At 48.2% G+C, this 17145-nt stretch overlaps 1 protein-coding gene across 1 annotated transcript in view; it reads left to right on the forward strand.

Moving 5' to 3' along the window:
- Positions 1–5821, forward strand: part of LOC115394987 (ribonuclease inhibitor-like) — a gene marked incomplete at its 5' end in the record, with an annotated part of 43332 nt that extends 37511 nt beyond the window's left edge. The window contains one exon of the mRNA XM_030100328.1: positions 5689–5821. Coding sequence (XP_029956188.1) covers positions 5689–5821 — 133 coding nt within the window. The remainder of the gene's footprint in view (positions 1–5688) is intronic.
- Between the last annotated feature and the right edge of the window lie 11324 nt (positions 5822–17145).

Here is a 17145-nt window from a genome sequence, read left to right on the forward strand (position 1 = left end):
AGATACCCTGAAAAGAACATTTTCTTGATGGATTCACTGTGACTGACCTGATGGTGGTGGTGATGGTGGGTGGATGTTGTATTGCTACAGCACAGACATGAAGCAAAAACAGTTATTGATCCACATTACAGACCTGCCAACCTGTATGCATTTTGCGTAGCAGGTACGCAATTTGACATCAACATGTGCTGGTACGCTCCGCCTCATTAAACTATGCAAAAAGCTGCAGACATCTGTGAGCGCTATTAGAAATGTGGACATGCAACACTCATGTCTGACAACACGGTGCAGCAGCATGGCTCTCAACTGTCACGCATTTCGGTGTTTTGTCACGCCACACATTGTATTTGTCACGCTGCAAAAAAAAGCGGTGAATTCATCTGGTACGCCACTGCTATGGGACCGGGAGGAAACATGTGTGCTGCCCTGCCACTTACCTGTCAATCAAAAATGGAAAGGGGTGGGCTAAAATAGCACAATAACCAATGACAACAAGCAGTGCTATCATCACGTGAACCTGCAACCTCCGAATCTGCAGAGACCGACCCCCCCCACACTGGCGACAACTCTCAGGGAGCGAAAAACTCTCTTCTCTTCCCACCCGTTCCACAAGTGTCCCGGGGGGGGGGGGGCAACACCACTACAGCAACACCACTCTGTTGCTGTAGCATGAGATGTGTTTACCAAACTGTGTGTGTGTGTGTGTGTGTGTGTGTGTGTGTGTGTGTGTGTGTGTGTGTGTGTGTGTGTGTGTGTGTGTGTGTGTGTGTGTGTGTGTGTGTGTGTGTGTGTGTGTGTGTGTGTGTGTGTGTGTGTGTGTGTGTGTGTGTAGACATCAGCAGCTCAGACACACAGCAGAGTCTTCAGGGTCCATAGATCATCCACTGAACTTCAGTGATGAACCTGGACCTTCAGACACAAAGTAAGAAAGTGTTTTTCTTTCATTTCCTCCAAAGCAGAATGAGAGATGTTGAGCTCACTTTCAGATTCAGCTCCAGTATTTTGATGCAGTGTGAGAGTTGAAGATCTTTGTGTCTCTGCTGTGTGTTGTGCTGCTCAGAGTAAATGTTGTTTGGTGTCCACAGAGAGAAGAGGACTGATGTCTGTGAGGAGCAGCCAGAAAGATCCAGAGGTAAGAGTGGACATGTGTCTGCTGAGGAACTGGGAACTCGTTGTGTTGTAGAGACATGAAAGCTTGTTGTTTGTGTGCAGTGTGATTGTTGTTGTTGTCTCTGAGCAGGTGTGGGTCTGCAGCAGCTTCTAGAAGAACATAAGAAGAGTCTGAGGAGGAGATGTGAACGTGTGACTGAAGGAAGTGATGAAGCAGGAGGAGGAAGCCTCCTCAACAGGATCTACACTGAGCTCCACATCACAGAGCGACTCAGTGAGGAGCTTCAGAAGGAACCTGAGCTGCAGCAGCTGGAGACAGCTTCCAGGAAGGAGAGCCTCCATCACACTGTCATCAGGGTTCAGGACATCTTCAAAGCCTCGGCCCAGCAGCACACACACATCCGAGTGGTTCTGACCAGCGGCGTGGCCGGCAGTGGAAAAACCTTCTCGGTGCTCAAGTTCAGTCTGGACTGGGCCGAGGGCCTGGAGAACCAGGATGTCAGTGTGCTGGTGGTGCTCTCCTTCAGGGAGCTGAACCTGCTGGGAGAGCGGCCGTACAGCCTCCTCTCGCTGCTGGCTGTTTTCCATCCCACGCTCCAGAAGCTGACGGCAGAGGAGCTGGCTGTCTGCAAGCTGCTCTTCATCTTTGACGGCCTGGATGAAAGCAGACTTTCTCTGGACTTCAGCAGCAGCCGGCGGCTGCTGGACGTCTCCCAGCAGTCTTCAGTCAGCGAGCTGCTCACTAACCTCATCCGGGGGGATCTGCTGCCTTCAGCTCGGGTCTGGATCACTTCCCGACCGGCGGCGGCCCATCAGATCCCTCCAACATGTGTGGACAGACTGACAGAAGTGCGAGGCTTCACTGACGCCCAGAAGGAGGAGTACTTCAGGAGGAGGCTGAGTGATGAGGAGCTGAGCAGCAGAATCATCTCCCACATCCAGACCTCCAGGAGCCTCCACATCATGTGTGGAATCCCAGTCTTCTGCTGGATCACTGCTACAGTTCTGGAGCACATGTTGAGCAGTGAGCAGAGAGGAGAGCTGCCCCAGACCCTGACTGACATGTACTCCCACTTTGTGCTGGTTCAGACACACAGGAAGAAGCTCAAGTACCATGAAGGACCTGAGACGGGTCCACGGGAGCTGACGGAGGCTGACAGGGAGCTTCTTCTGAAGCTGGGCAGGATGGCCTTGGAACATCTGGACAAAGGAAACATCCTGTTCTACCAAGAAGACCTGGAGCAGTGTGGTCTGGATGTGACTGAGGCCTCACTGTTCTCTGGAATCTGTACTCAGATCTTCAAGAGAGAGTCTGTGATCTTCCAGAAAGCCGTCTACAGCTTCGTCCATCTGAGTGTTCAGGAGTTTCTGGCTGCAGTCTTCCTGTTCCACTTAGTCACCAACTGTAAGATAGGTGAACTCAAGACCTTCTTTGGAGTGAATGATGAGGATGAAGATGAAGATGATGATGTTTTTGTACCTCTCGATCTTTTCCTGAATGACATCCTGCAGAAATCCCTCAGAAGTCCAAACGGCCACCTGGACCTGTTCGTCCGCTTCCTTCATGGCCTCTCTCTGGAATCCAACCGGAGACTCTTAGAAGGTCTACTGGGTCGGACAGAGATCAGTCCAGAAACCATCCAGAGAGTCATCAAGAACCTGAAGAAGATCAACAGTGGAGAAATATCTCCTGACAGAAGCATCAACATCTTCCACTGTCTGATGGAGATGAAGGACCTCTCAGTACATCAGGAGATCCAAGAGTTCCTGAAGTCAGAGAACAGATCAGAGAAAGAACTCTCTGAGATCCACTGCTCAGCTCTGGCCTACATGCTGCAGATATCAGACCAGGTCCTGGAGGAGTTGGACCTAAAGAAGTACAAGACATCAGAGGAGGGACGACTGAGACTGATTCCAGCTGTGAAGAACTGCAGGAAGGCTGAGTGAGTCCACAAGTCTTCATGATCAATGTCTCAGTGATGATTGTAGAAAGCAGTTCCTGTAGTTCCTCTGTGGAGATGATCCTCAATGATCTGTCATGAAGAAACCATCAGTCCACTCGTCCCATTATTCTCTACATTTACTGCTGTTACTAAATGTAAACAATCCCCTCCAGAGGTTGGCTCAGTTCTCAGGATCTGTTCAGACTGAGGCTGTCAGTCTTCCTTCATGTTCTAATTCACATTCAGTCTGTTCTTGTCTGGAATATTCAAATATATTCCAGTTTTTGAGTTCCTCTCATCAGCCCTCAGACAAAGTGAAAATAAACCAGCAGATCTTCTCTTGATCTTCTTGAGACTGTTTCCATCTGATGAAATAATTCCTGTCAGACTCAGCAGGAACAGGACTAAAGACCAGCAGCTCAGTGCAGCAGAGCAGGTTGTGGAGTTTCTACAGGAGAGCAGGTCTGATGTCCAACAGTCCAACAAAGTGTCCTCTCTCATCACGTCCTGTTCTCTCTGTGTCTCTTTACAGTCTTTCTTTCTGTAGACTCTCTGATCCTCACCGTGAAGTGATCTCCTCAGCTCTGAGCTCTGACCCCTCCCATCTGAAACATCTGGATCTGAGTAACAACAGCCTGGAGGATTCATCAGTGAAGATTCTGAGTGCTGGACTGGAGAGTCCAAACTGTAAACTGGAGACTTTGAGGTCAGTTCACTGTCTGAATCAATCAATCTTTCAATTAATCTTTATTTGTAAAAGCACTTTTCATATTCATAAAAAAAAAACAATGCAAAGTGATGAACAGTAAAAACAGTCATAACAACAAAAAAGAACAAAAACCGCACCATCAATCAGTATGCACACACATTCTCACACACACACACACACACACACACACACACACACACACACACACACACAGTCTTGTATTTCTATCCTTGTGGGGACCGTCCATTGACTCCCATTCATGTCTAGCCCCTAACCCTGACCCTTACCCTAACCCTAACCCACACCACAACAAAGCCTAACCCTAAAGAAATGTTTTTGCACTTTTACTTTTTTCAGTAACAACAACATGGTCAAGAAAACACTGTTTCTCCTACTTAGGACCGGAAAAAGGTCCCCACAAGGCACGTCGTTCCACGTTTTGCTATCCTTGTGGGGACATTTGGCCCCGACAAGGATAGAAATACAAGAACACACACACACACACACACACACACACACACACACACACACACAGATACAGACATAGACAGCCGGGTGCACGCACACACTTACAAATAGACAAACTCCCATTTTGTTTCGCACAAAAGGGGAGACATGGCCTGGCACTGAGTGTCATGGGAAACACCACTGGTGGGGCTGCCCACACCGGGAGAAATCAAGAGTCATTATTACTACTACTGGGGTTCCAGCGCCCGACCCCAAACCCCATCAGACCAAGGGAACCCACAGACCAAGGTGTGGAGCCCCCCGGGCCGGCCGGGACCAGAGGATCCAAGCACAGTAACCCCTGCAGTGGACCGAAACCAACTCCCGGTGTGAAGGACCAATGCATTATTATTAAGGACCCCCCTCAGGAAACACTGGAGTTAGACCGCTAAAAACTTCAGATGATATGATACAAAGTTAGTATAAAACAAGTGAGATAAGATTACAAAGTAAGAAAGTACAATAAGTTAGAAGGACATAATAACTTACTTACTTACGCTGAATCCCATTTCACCCCTTAGCCCTCCCCCTTTGCCCTACCCCTTGTTTTGCGCATTCACGGGTAGGGGTAGGAGTGTCCCAATTATCATTATGACGTAGGGGTAGGGCCAAGAAGGAGGGCCAGTCATCCCTCCAAAAGGAGATTCTCCCGAGGCACACTTCAAACGGAAGGGTATGATCCATTGGCGGCTAGTGGCGAGGGGCGCTTGTTTCGTCAGCCTACACCGTCAGTGGTGGGCGGGGTTAGTTCATTTCCGCATTGGCGGGAGCGATCGTTTCCACACCCGCGCATTCCAGGTGCATTCCAAACACAACGGATAGACGATTATTTTCAATAAACTGGTTTCTTCAACACTGCCCGCCTGGAATGCACAGGTGGGAAACGATCACTCCCGCCAAGGCGGAAGTGAACTAACCCCGCCCGCCACTGACGGTGTAGGCAGACAAAACAAGCGCCCCTCGCCACCGGCTGCCACAGATTTCCCAGAAAGCCTTCCAAGAGTGGCAAGATAGCGGCATCCACAACGAAATAAGTTCATAATGTAAGTATTTTGTCAATTGATAAAGTTTTAAAATGTAAGAAAAACATTCTTCGTCGGCAAACAATTGTCGCATCTGCCTACGTCATCGGCAGCGGCGACTACTGATGACGTACGCGATTTTCGAAGGGGTGTTCCAATTCGGAGGGGTTTACTTTCAGCCCTACCCCTTGGCACTCCGTTTCAAAGGGGTAGGGGCAAGGGGGAGGGCTAAGGGGGAGGGCTAAGGGGGAGGGCTAGAAAGAGAAGTGGGATTGGGTCTTACTTGAGTGCTCCAGCGAGGGTCAGGGTATCCCGTCCCAGTGCGTTGAGCTGACCAGATGAACCAGATTTTTTCAGTGCTGGCGATCTTGTGCCAGCTGCTCTTCATCCTCCACAGCAACTCCGTGTTGTTTGAGGTTGCCCGCAACGACGTCGAGCCATCGGGTGCGGGGTTTCGCTCGTGGTCGTCTCCAGCCCGCGGCCTTTGTGTCAAACTGGAGAATGGCTCGTGTCAGATGTTCTGGGGGTAGGCGAAGGACATGGCCGAGCCAGCGGGTGCGGCGTTGTGCGACCAAGGAGGATGCTCGGGGCTGGCCTGTGCGGGCTCTGACAGGACAGGGCTCTGACAGGATATAATAAAATAGAATAAAATTACATAAATAATGATGGAAATAAGAGGACTATAAAAGGTCGGTTAAAAGCCTGATTAAAAACAGATGTTTTTTACCTCCCTCTAAAAATATCAACAGTCTCCTGAGGTTCTTCGGCAGGCTGTTCCACAGGCAGGGGCCATAGTGGCTGAAGGTCGCCTCACCATGGCTCTTAGTTCTAGCTTTTGTTACGCTCAGTAAGCCACTGCCAGAGGGCCCGTAACGGTAGATATGGTAAAAACAAGTCACTCAGATAAGAAGGCGCATGGCCGTTAAGACATTTAAAAGCTAATAAGAGAACTTTAAAAAAGCGGACATATAGCCAGTGACTGTAAAACCGGTATGATGTGGGCCCGCCCCCTGGTCCTCGTCAGCGTAGGTGCGGCTGAGTTTTGTAATAATTGCAGGTTTGAGATATTATTTTTGGGAAGACCAGAGAGCAAGGCATTACAATAGTCCAATCGGCAGGAGATAAAAGCTGCATTAGCACCTCTGCACTGGCCTAAGAGAGAAACAGGCGGAAAATCCAATCTTAGTTTTATTTATAATTAGGGCTGTCAAAAATAACGTGTTAATTGCGCTAATTAACTTATGTAATCAATCTCGATAAAATTTTTAATGCAGTTTAACGCATGCGCATCATGACAAGGCTCACCTCTACCAGCGGGTGGCGGTAGTGCACCCGAGTGGAATGCAAGCTGCCTGCAAGCTGCCAGCAACGGAAGAAGAAGAAGAAGCCTCACCTCAGCCTCGGCTGATCGAGAAGCTTTTCCGGCACTACAGACTGTTTATCTGTTCCTTTATTCCGGATTATTTAGAGAAAATTAAGCACATACACTGTCAGTACATCATCATTAAGTATTAAAGTTTATTTAGCCTTTTTTTTCTGTTTCTGAATCGCGGGGGCGGCGCTGGAGCGATTAGTTTCCTTTCACTTCTGTCTGCAGACCTTCTCCTCCCTCCAGACAGAGTCTGCTCTCTCTTTCCACCAGTTTTTCACTCTTTCGGTGTCTTTAAGTGGAGCCATCAGGCTGGAGCTCCGTCTGCTTTCACTTTTGTCGTCATGTTTTGTCTGCTGCGCGGACCCTAGCGGACAGGAATTCATGACGTTTTTTACGTCACGCGGCCCAACGCGCAGCGCACACCCACACGGACATGTGAAGCATGGACGGGCAGCAGACAGGAGGCAAAGGAGGCCTGGAGTCAACTCATTTATCAAAACAGAAGAAGAAAGCAATATGGAGGGAGATAAGCCGGCTGGCCCCATGGATGCTACTTGTTTGATTAAAAAAATGTTGAAGCAGTTTTCCGTTTTCCACACAAAAAGGAACACTGGCTTAGAATGCCCTGTTTAATTGTGCAAGAATAAAGTGTGGTATCTCTTAGTTTTGCTTTTCTTGTGGTACTACATTTGTTACAGACCTAAAAATGTAACTGCTGCCAAAAGCCAACTTTAGAGGCACTGCAGAGGAAGCACTGCACACACACACATTATGGTGTGCATGTTTTAGTTTTTTGAATATTTATTTTATTTGGAGCCTTAATATAAAACACATCACGAGTTGAATATATATAATCATGTCCTGTCATTTTTTTGTTAATGCAATACAGGAAAAAAGGGTATATTTCAGACATAGTTAGACATTGCGATTATTTGTGATTAATCATGATTAATTAATTTGTAAGCTGTAATTAATCTGATTAAAAATTTTAATCATTTGACAGCCCTATTTATAATGTGTGGAATAAAATTTAGCTCAGAGTCGAAAATCACGCCCAGGTTTTTAACTGATTGTGCTGGTTTAAAATCAAGTAATTTTGGTAAAAGTTTCTCCCTCTAGTCTTCGGGACCAATAACTAAAACCTCAGTCTTGTCCTGGTTGAGCTGTAGGAAATTCACTGCTATCCATGACTTGATGTCTGAAATACAGTTAAAAAGGGTTTCTATTGGCCCTGAGTCATCAGGAGACACGGCGATGTACAGCTGAGTATCATCAGCGTAACTATGGAAACTGATGCCGTGTCTCCTGATGACATCCCCAAGTGGAAGCATATAGAGATTAAAAAGTATGGGACCTAAAATTGAACCTTGGGGAACCCCACACCTAATTTCATGGGTTCCTGAGGAACAAGTGTCCAAACTTACATAAAAACATCGATCTGTGAGAAAAGAACTGAACCAGTTAAGAACAGCACCAGAGAGCCCCACCAGGTGTCTCTGTCCATTTATTAAAATGTGGTGGTCTACTTATTTCAAAAATGGCACCCAGGTCCAGTAGAACCAACACTGAGTTTTTATTATCTGAATTCCTCCTGATGTCATTTAAAATCTTTAAAAGGGCCGTCTCTGTACTGTGGTTCACTCTAAAACCAGACTGATGACCTTCTAAAATGTTATTTGTCATTAAAAAGTCATTGACTTGGTTAAAAACCAGTCTTTCTAAATAGACCCTCCAGAAAAACGCGATTATGCGATCGCATGAATTCACGCATAAATCACCCTTTTGCCGCTGATTATGCAGGGGCCACATACTTTCCAAAAGGGCGCATAATTCCCGCAATAATCTCACATTTACCGCAAAAGAAAGAGAAATGGTCTCGCTTGAAGTGCTGTGACGTTCAATGAACGAGTCGTTCGTTTAAACGCGTTCTTTCAAGTGAATGATGAGAGCAGTTTCACAGCTGTCTGAGAGCCGTTCCTTTGTGCAAATAATCCACGCTTCCTTCACGTGTCTCCTGAGTGTCTCCTGAATCCAGCTGTCACCGCCGCCTTCATGTGAATGACGGAGTTTCAGTTTTCCGCAGCTCGCTCCAGTCACCTGAACGCAGCAGCTAACTGGCAGAGGAGAAGTGTCCAGAAACCGGAGAGGAGCCGGTATTTTGGAAGAACTGGTTTCCCTATTAACTGGCGACTGGGTTTCTTTCACGTCCCTTGTTGCTGATAGATGTTAAAAACCAGACAAAAAGCCGTGTCCGACCTTTAATGAGTCTGATATCAACATCCGCTGCTACGAGCAGCAGCAGGAAGTGCTCAAGGAAGTCAGTCACCAGTTAACAGGGAAACCAGTTCATTTGAAACACCGTATTGACGGCTTTCTCACAGGCAATTGCTAAAACCTGTGATAAAGTGTGTGTGTGTGTGTGTGTTCCATTGATGAGCATTGGTGAGTAACAATTTACGGTAAGATAAATAACAAACTAATATAAAATTAATGTGATTTAGTGGTGTGTGTGTGTATTTTGCGTGCGTACGTGAGAGAGAGAGAGAGAGAGAGAGAGAGAGAGAGAGAGAGAGAGAGAGAGAGAGAGAGAGAGAGAGAGAGAGAGAGAGAGAGAGAGAGAGAGAGAGAGAGAGAGAGAGAGAGAGAGAGAGAGAGAGAGAGAGAGAGAGAGAGAGAGAGAGAGAGAGAGAGAGAGAGAGAGAGAGAGAGAGAGAGAGAGAGAGAGAGAGAGAGAGAGAGAGAGAGAGAGAGAGAGGAACCAACATATCTGGCATCCTTTCGCATATTTCACAGCATACTTCACAACTCTCCCCAATTTTACCGCATAAAAACCCTGAATATTCATTTGCATAATCAAGCATTTTAGCTCGCATAATCTGGGATTTAAGTACGCATAATCAAGAATTTTTGCTCGTGTTTTTCTGGAGGGTCTATCTAAAGTCTTACTTAAAAATGGTAAGTTGGATACTGGTCTGTAGTTATTTAGAACATTAGGGGCTTGTGTGAACCTTCATCAGGTATCAATCACGTTAACATCAAACTTTATCCTCTAATCTCACTTCTTTCTCTCTTTAATCAGGTTGGTTTACTGCAGTTTGTCAGAGATCGGCTGTTCTTCTCTGGCCTCAGCTCTGAAGTCCAACCCCTCCCTCCAGAAGCATCTGGAACATCTGGACCTGAGTTTGAACCCTCTGCAGGATTCAGGAGTTTCTCAGCTGTGTGGTTTTCTGCAGAGTCCACTCTGTGGTCTGCAGACTCTGAGGTCAGTTGACTGTCTGTTCCTGTTGTAGAAGGAGAAATGTTTGTCAGCAGCTGATCTGAGACTCTGATCCTGCAGCGAGAGAGTGGCCTGAGCTCAGCAGCAGCTGACTGGTGTGTGTGGACATGAGGAGGAGTGTGAATGTTGTGTGTGATGAAGATCCACAACAACAGAACAGCTGATTGATCAGGACTCAGTAATGTGGAGCTGCTCATTTCTCCATCAACACATCTGATTGGTTCCTCCTCATTGATTCCGCTGCTTTCTCTCTTTATTCAGGTTGGAGAGATGCAGTTTGTCAGAGATCAGCTGTTCTTCTCTGGCCTCAGCTCTGAAGTCCAACCCCTCCCTCCAGAAACATCTGGAACATCTGGACCTGAGCTGGAATCGTCTGCAGGATTCAGGAGTTTCTCAGCTGTGTGGTTTTCTGCAGAGTTCACTCTGTGGTCTTCAGACTCTGAGGTCAGACTCCATGTTTGAGTGTGTTTCAGTAAAGTAGTGTTTACACTAAAGGTCAGACATCAGGCTGATCTGAGAGTGATCCACACTGAGGATCTCCAGGAGAAACGGAGCTTCTTCTCTGGTCTTTAGTCCTGTGACGGTGGCAGAGTCGTGTGCAGCTCCACATTTCAAAGTTTGCTAGAAGAAAAAAGGAGCTGCAGTGGATCATTGACTGTGAACCTCTGACACGCTCCATGTTAACCTTCAGCTTTCAGAGCAGGCTGATCTCTCCTGGATCAAGCTTTCACTGATCTCCCAGCTGGAGCTCCAGACTCTCAGCAACTCTGCAGACTCTGGACTTGTTGGCTTTCTGTCCAGTAACCTTGGCTGTTGACATGTCCTCCACTGGACTCTGCTTCTGTTTGGTCTTCATATCAGTTCAGCTCTCCAAAAGATCAAAGATCAAATCAGGGAGGAGAAGAACCGCAGTTCTTCTTTCACTTCCTCAGAGCTCCAACCTTCTAAAGAAGAAGAAATGGACACCAAGAATCATTCTGATCAGTCTAATCTAAAGAGGATTAACTCATTTCAGCTCACATTTACAACAAAAACTAGGAAATATTCGGAAGCAAATGGTGAAGGATTTGAGTTCTCTATAGAAGAGGTTAAAATTAAGTATTCTGACTTGAACAACAGTAGGATGAAAACAACTTCTTGAGTTTATAACAGTTATAAACTAATAAAAACCCACAATATGCAAGCTGCTTTGTCAAAGTGAGTAAATATCAATCATTCATCCCCTCTTCAATAACTGGTTTAAACAGCACTAAACCAGCGGCCGTGAGAGGCGGTGGGCTGGCGTGGGTTTGCTTATAGCCCCACAGCTCAGCCGCTATGTGTTGGAGTTCACTCCAGTGAACGAGAGGGTCGCATCGCTGCGCCTTCGGGTCGGGGACAGGTACCTCATGGTTGTCTCGGCTTATGGGCCGAACAGGAGTGCAGAGAACCCGGCCTTCTTGGAGTCCCTGGGAGGGGTGCTGGACAGTACTCCGACTGAGGACTCCATTGTTCTACTGGGGGACTTCAACGCCCACCTGGGCAGCGACAGTGAGACCTGGAAGGGGGTGACTGGATCGCAAGGCCTCCCCAATCTGAACCCAAGTGGTGTTTTGTTATTGGACTTCTGTGCTAGTCAGAGTTTGTCCATAACAAACACCATGTTCGAGCACAGGGGTGTCCATAAGTGCACTTGGCACCAGGACACCCTAGGTCAGAGGTCGATGATCGACTTTATTGTCATGTCATCTGACCTCCGGCCGTGTGTTTTGGACAATCGGGTGAAGAGAGGAGCAGAGCTGTTGACCGATCACCACCTGGTGGTGAGTTGGATTTGCTGGCGGAGGAGGAAACCGGACAGACTTGGCAGACCCAAACGTGTTGTGAGGGTCTGCTGGGAACATCTCGTGGAACCCTCTGTCAGCAGGGTTTTCAACTCCCACCTCCGGGAGAGCTTCTCTCATGTCCCGAGGGAGGCTGGGGACATTGAGTCCGAGTGGACCATGTTCTTCACCTGCATTGTCGAAGTAGCTGCCCGGAGCTGTGGTCGTAAGGTCTCTGATGCCTGTCGTGGTGGCAACCCCCGAACTCGGTGGTGGACACCGAAAGTAAGGGCTGCCGTCAAGCTGAAGAAGGAGTCCTATCGAGCCTTGTTGCCTCATAGGACTCCAGAAGTAGCTGACGGGTACCAGCAGGCGAAACGAGCTGTAGCCCCAACAGCGTTTGTGGAGGCAAAAACTCGGGTCTGGGAGGAGTTCGGGGAGGCCATGGAGGAGGACTATCGGTCGGCCTCGAAGAAATTTTGGCAAACCGTCCGGTGCCTCAGGAGGGGAAAGCAGGTCTCCGCCAACACTGTTTACAGTGGAGGTGGGGAGCTGCTGACCTCAACTGGGGATATTGTTGGACGGTGGAAGGAATACTTTGAGGACCTCCTCAATCCCGTCACCACGTCTTCCATGGAGGAAGCAGAGGCTGAGGTCCCAGAGGTAGACTGAGGTCTCAGAGGTGGACTCGTCCATCACACAAGCTGACGTCACCGAGGTGGTTGGTAAGCTCCTCGGTGGCAAGGCACCGGGGGTGGACGAGATTCGCCCTGAGTATCTTAAGTCTCTGGATGTGCAGGGACTGTCTTGGTTGACACGTCTCTGCAACATCACGCGGCGGTCGGGGACGGTGCCTCTGGATTGGCAGACTGGGGTGGTGGTCCCCCTGTTTAAAAAGGGGGACCGAAGGGTGTGCACCAGCTATAGGTGGATCACACTCCTCAGCCTTCCCGGGAAAGTCTATTCCAGGGTACTGGAGAGGAGGATTTGACCGATAGCCGAACCTCGGATTCAGGAGGAATGATGCAGTTGTCGTCCTGGTCGTGGAACAGTGGACCAGCTCTATACCCTCCATAGGGTGCTCGAGGGTTCATGAGAGTTTGCCCAACCAGTCCACATGTGTTTTGTGGACTTGGAGAAGGCATTCGACCACGTCCCTCGTGGTGTCTTGTGAGGGGTGCTCCGGGAATACGGAGTCCGGGGCCCCTTGTTAAGGGCCGTCCGGTCTTTGAATGACCGGAGTCGGAGTCTGGTCCGCATTGCTGGCAGTAAGTCAGACCTGTTCGCGGTGCATGCTGGACTCTGGCAGGGCTGCCCTTTGTCACCGGTTCTGTTTATAATCTTTATGGACAGAATTTCTAGGTGCAGCCAGGGGCCGGAGGGGGTCCGGTTCGGAAACCACAGGATTTCATCTCTGCTTTTTGCAGATGATGTTGTCCTGTTGGCTTCATCGAACCTGGACCTACAGCATGCACAGGGGCGGTTCGCAACCGAGTGTGAAGCGACAGGGATGAGGATCAGCACCTCCAAATCCAAGGCCATGGTCCTCGACCGGAAGAAGGTGGCTTGCCCTCTTCAGGTCGGTGGAGAGACTCTGGCCCAAGTGGAGGAGTTTAAGTATCTTGGGGTCTTGTTCACAAGTGAGGGACGGATGGAGCGTGAGATTGACAGGCGGATCGGTGCAGCATCTGCAGTGATGCGGTCGTTGTATCGGTCCATTGTGGTGAAGAGGGAGCTGAGCCGAAAGGCGAAGCTCTCGATTTACCGGTCAATCTACGTTCCCACCCTCACCTATGGTCATGAGCTTTGGGTCATGACCGAAAGGACAAGATCCCGGATACAAGCGGCTGAAATGAGCTTCCTCCGTAGGGTGGTTGGGCGCTCCCTTAGAGATAGGGTGAGGAGCTCAGTCACCATGGAGGAGCTTGGAGTAGAGCACATCGAGTAGAGCACTCCTCCACATCAAGAGGGGCCAGCTGAGGTGGCTCGGGCATCTGGTTAGGATGCCTCCTGGACGCCTCCCTAGGGAGGTGTTCGGGCATATCCCACTGGGAGGAGACCCCGGGGAAGACCTAGGACACGCTGGAGAGACTATGTCTCTCGGCTGTCCTGGGAAAACCTTGGGATCCTCCCAGAGGAGCTGGAGGAAGTATCTGGGGACAGGGAAGTTTGGGCATCCCTGCTGAGACTGCTTCCCCCGCGACCTGGCCACGGATAAGCGGTAGAAGATGGATGGATGGATGGATGGATGGATGGATGGATGGATGGATAAACCAGCGACCCTGTTCTTTCCTATTGTAGCAGTCCCCTGGCCCAACAGGCCAGCTGGACGGGGGCCTGACTTCCTTCATGCAGAGTGAAGCTGGATGAACAAAGCACATTTTCATTTCAGCAGTGGGTTCTATTTTTACAGGAATGATCCCCTTTTTAAGTGAGGCCCCCCCCCCCCCCCCCCCCCCCCCCCGCAGCTGTGACCCAGCAGCAGTGCTGAACACTACAGTTCCTCATGGTCTTCATTAATACAAGGAGAGAATGTGAAGAAGAAAGTGGAAATGGAGCTGGAGCTGTGCCATACACATCCACACCACCGTTTAATCAAGTCATTTGTTTCATCCTCACTCCAGAAGTGTGGTGCTGCGTCTGCAGCTGACTTTCACTGTGTTTGTTTCCCTCTGTGTTTGTGTTTCCGGTGGGTTCGGTACCAGATGCCGCATCGAACATGTGCAGAACACAAATGAATAGAATACAATAAACTTCATTAATCTCACAGTGGAGAAATTTACAGTTGCAGAGGCTTGTAGAACACACGGGGATGCATAAAGTAATGAAAGATGCAAGAAATGAATGATTGTGCAAATTGTAGTCAGGACAATAATAGAAAACTAAAACATGGAAGATGTATGTACAACATAAATATTAAAATATAACAGGAACTATAATACTGTATATACAAACATGTACAATACCTTTTTAGTGCAGCAGAGTGATTGGATTATAAAGTGTCATTGATTTCTTTTGGGAGTTAAAGTGACCGTGGTTGAGGGATATTAGAATGTCCATAGTTTTTGCACATATTCTACACAGTAGAGTTGTATAGTCTGACAGCGGTGGGGATGAAGCTCCTGCTCTTTCCTGCACTGAGGGTGTCTCTGTCGGACACTGAAGGAGCTGTTGAGCTCCTCTGCTTTCTGGTGCAGTGGCTGAGAGCTGTTGTCCATGATGGATGTGAGTTTGGCCAATATCCTCCTCTCACCCAAATCCTCCAAAGAGTCCAGTGGGCAGCCCAGGACAGAGCTGGACCTCCTGACCAGCTTGTTCAGTCTGTTCCAGTCCCGCTCTGTGCTGCCCAGGACTCAGCAGGTAGCGGCGTAGTGGATTGCAGAGGCTACCACAGAGTCATTAAAGGTCCTGAGTATTGGTCTGCTCACTCCGAAGGACCTCAGGCTCCTAAGAAGGTGGAGGACACTCTGGCCGTTCTCGTACAGAGCGCTGGTGTTGTGGGACCAGTCCAGTTTCTTGTTGAAGTGAACACCCAGGTACTTGAAACAGTCCTCTGTTTCAATGTTCTCCTCCTGGATGTTCATTGGTGGATTGGATAGCGAATGTTCCTTTCAGAGGGCGGATTCTGATATGTTTATATGACCAAATATTCAGGTAAGAAAAGGAGGAACCCAGCAGTCTTATTCAGGTTTTTAAAACCAGAAAATGAGCATACTCAGGATTGTGGCGATGTTTACATAACTTAGTGTAACCAGGAAGCATAGTCAATCACCTCAAAATCTGACTTTGTCCTCTAATCTCACTTCTTTATCTCTTTATTCAGGTTGAGGAACTGCAGTTTGTCAGAGATCAGCTGTTCTTCTCTGGCCTCAGCTCTGAAGTCCAACCCCTCCCTCCTGAAACATCTGGAACATCTGGACCTGAGCAGGAACCCTCTGCAGGATTCAGGAGTTTCTCAGCTGTGTGGTTTTCTGCAGAGTCCACTCTGTGGTCTGCAGACTCTGAGGTCAGTTGACTGTCTGTTCCTGTTGTAGAAGGAGAAATGTTTGTCAGCAGCTGATCTGAGACTCTGATCCTGCAGTGAGAGAGTGGACTGAGCTCAGCAGTAGCTGACTGGTGTGTGTGGACATGAGGAGGAGTGTGAATGTTGTGTGTGATGAAGATCCACAACAACAGAACAGCTGATGGATCAGGACTCAGTAATGTGGAGCTGCTCATTTCTCCATAAATACATCTGATTGGTTCCTCCTCATTGATTCTGCTGCTTTCTCTCTTTGTTCAGGTTGGAGAGCTGCAGTTTGTCAAAGATCAGCTGTTCTTCTCTGGCCTCAGCTCTGAAGTCCAACCCCTCCCACCTGAAGGAGCTCGACCTGAGTATCAACCAGCTGCAGGCTCCAGATGTGCAGCAGCTGGTTGATCTTCAGCAGAGTCCAGACTGCAGCCTGCAGACTCTGAGGTCAGTAGATGGTTGGAGTGAGTCCATGCTGCTTTCAGCAGGTTTGGACTAAACACAGTCAGTGTGAGAACCAGAGTTGTTTTTGGCAGCCTATTTTGATTTAGTTTTAGTCTTCGTCTTTTGGACGAAATGCTCATTAGTTTTAGTCACATTTTAGTCATTTCTACACTTCATAGTTAGGGACCGAGCCCAAGGGCGAGGTGGCCTCAGACCTGAGGCCACCTTGCCTGAGGGCAAGGCCTCTATTGTTCTTCGTTCGTTTCTTATTATTATTATCGTGCCGCCGCTATGAACCCAAATTTGACTCCTAAACATGCACGAAAACTCACCAAATTTGGCAGGCACATGTGGACTGGTGAAAAATTTGATAAAATGGAAAAATTAACCCCATATCTCCATCCGCACTCTAGCGCCACCTAGAAACGTGAAAAAAGCCCACCGTAACTCGCAGGAATGTCGCAGAGAGATCAAACCAACGCTCAAGCGTTCGTCTCCTCGAGATCCAAAAATAACGATCTGTTTTTTTTTTTAGCTAAATCCAACAGGAAGTCCGCAATTTCGAGTTATACGTCAAATTTTGCTGAAAATCAGCTGAAAATCACTCCTCACATAAAAATTATCTTGTCTGAGACCGCTTGTCATAGAGACGTCAGAGTGGCACGAAATAATAGAGGACAAGTTTCTCTTCCAAAGTTGTTCAAAACTTTTTCAAAAGTCTCAGGGTGTGGATGCTGTTAACCCTTAAAGTTTGAAGTCTGAAAATGCACTTGCAACACTACAATGGACACTGCGTCCCGCACGAATGTCGCAGAGAAATAAAATCAATATGGATGCGTTCATCTCATCGAGGTCTAAAATTCACCCACAGACATACCTATACCTAAATCCAACAGGAAGTCCGCAATTTCCTGTCAAATCAAATTTACCTCAAAACCTTCTTCACCCCA

This window comes from Salarias fasciatus, chromosome 10 (genome assembly GCF_902148845.1).
Source record: "Salarias fasciatus chromosome 10, fSalaFa1.1, whole genome shotgun sequence".
In the NCBI taxonomy this organism is placed as follows: domain Eukaryota; kingdom Metazoa; phylum Chordata; class Actinopteri; order Blenniiformes; family Blenniidae; genus Salarias; species Salarias fasciatus.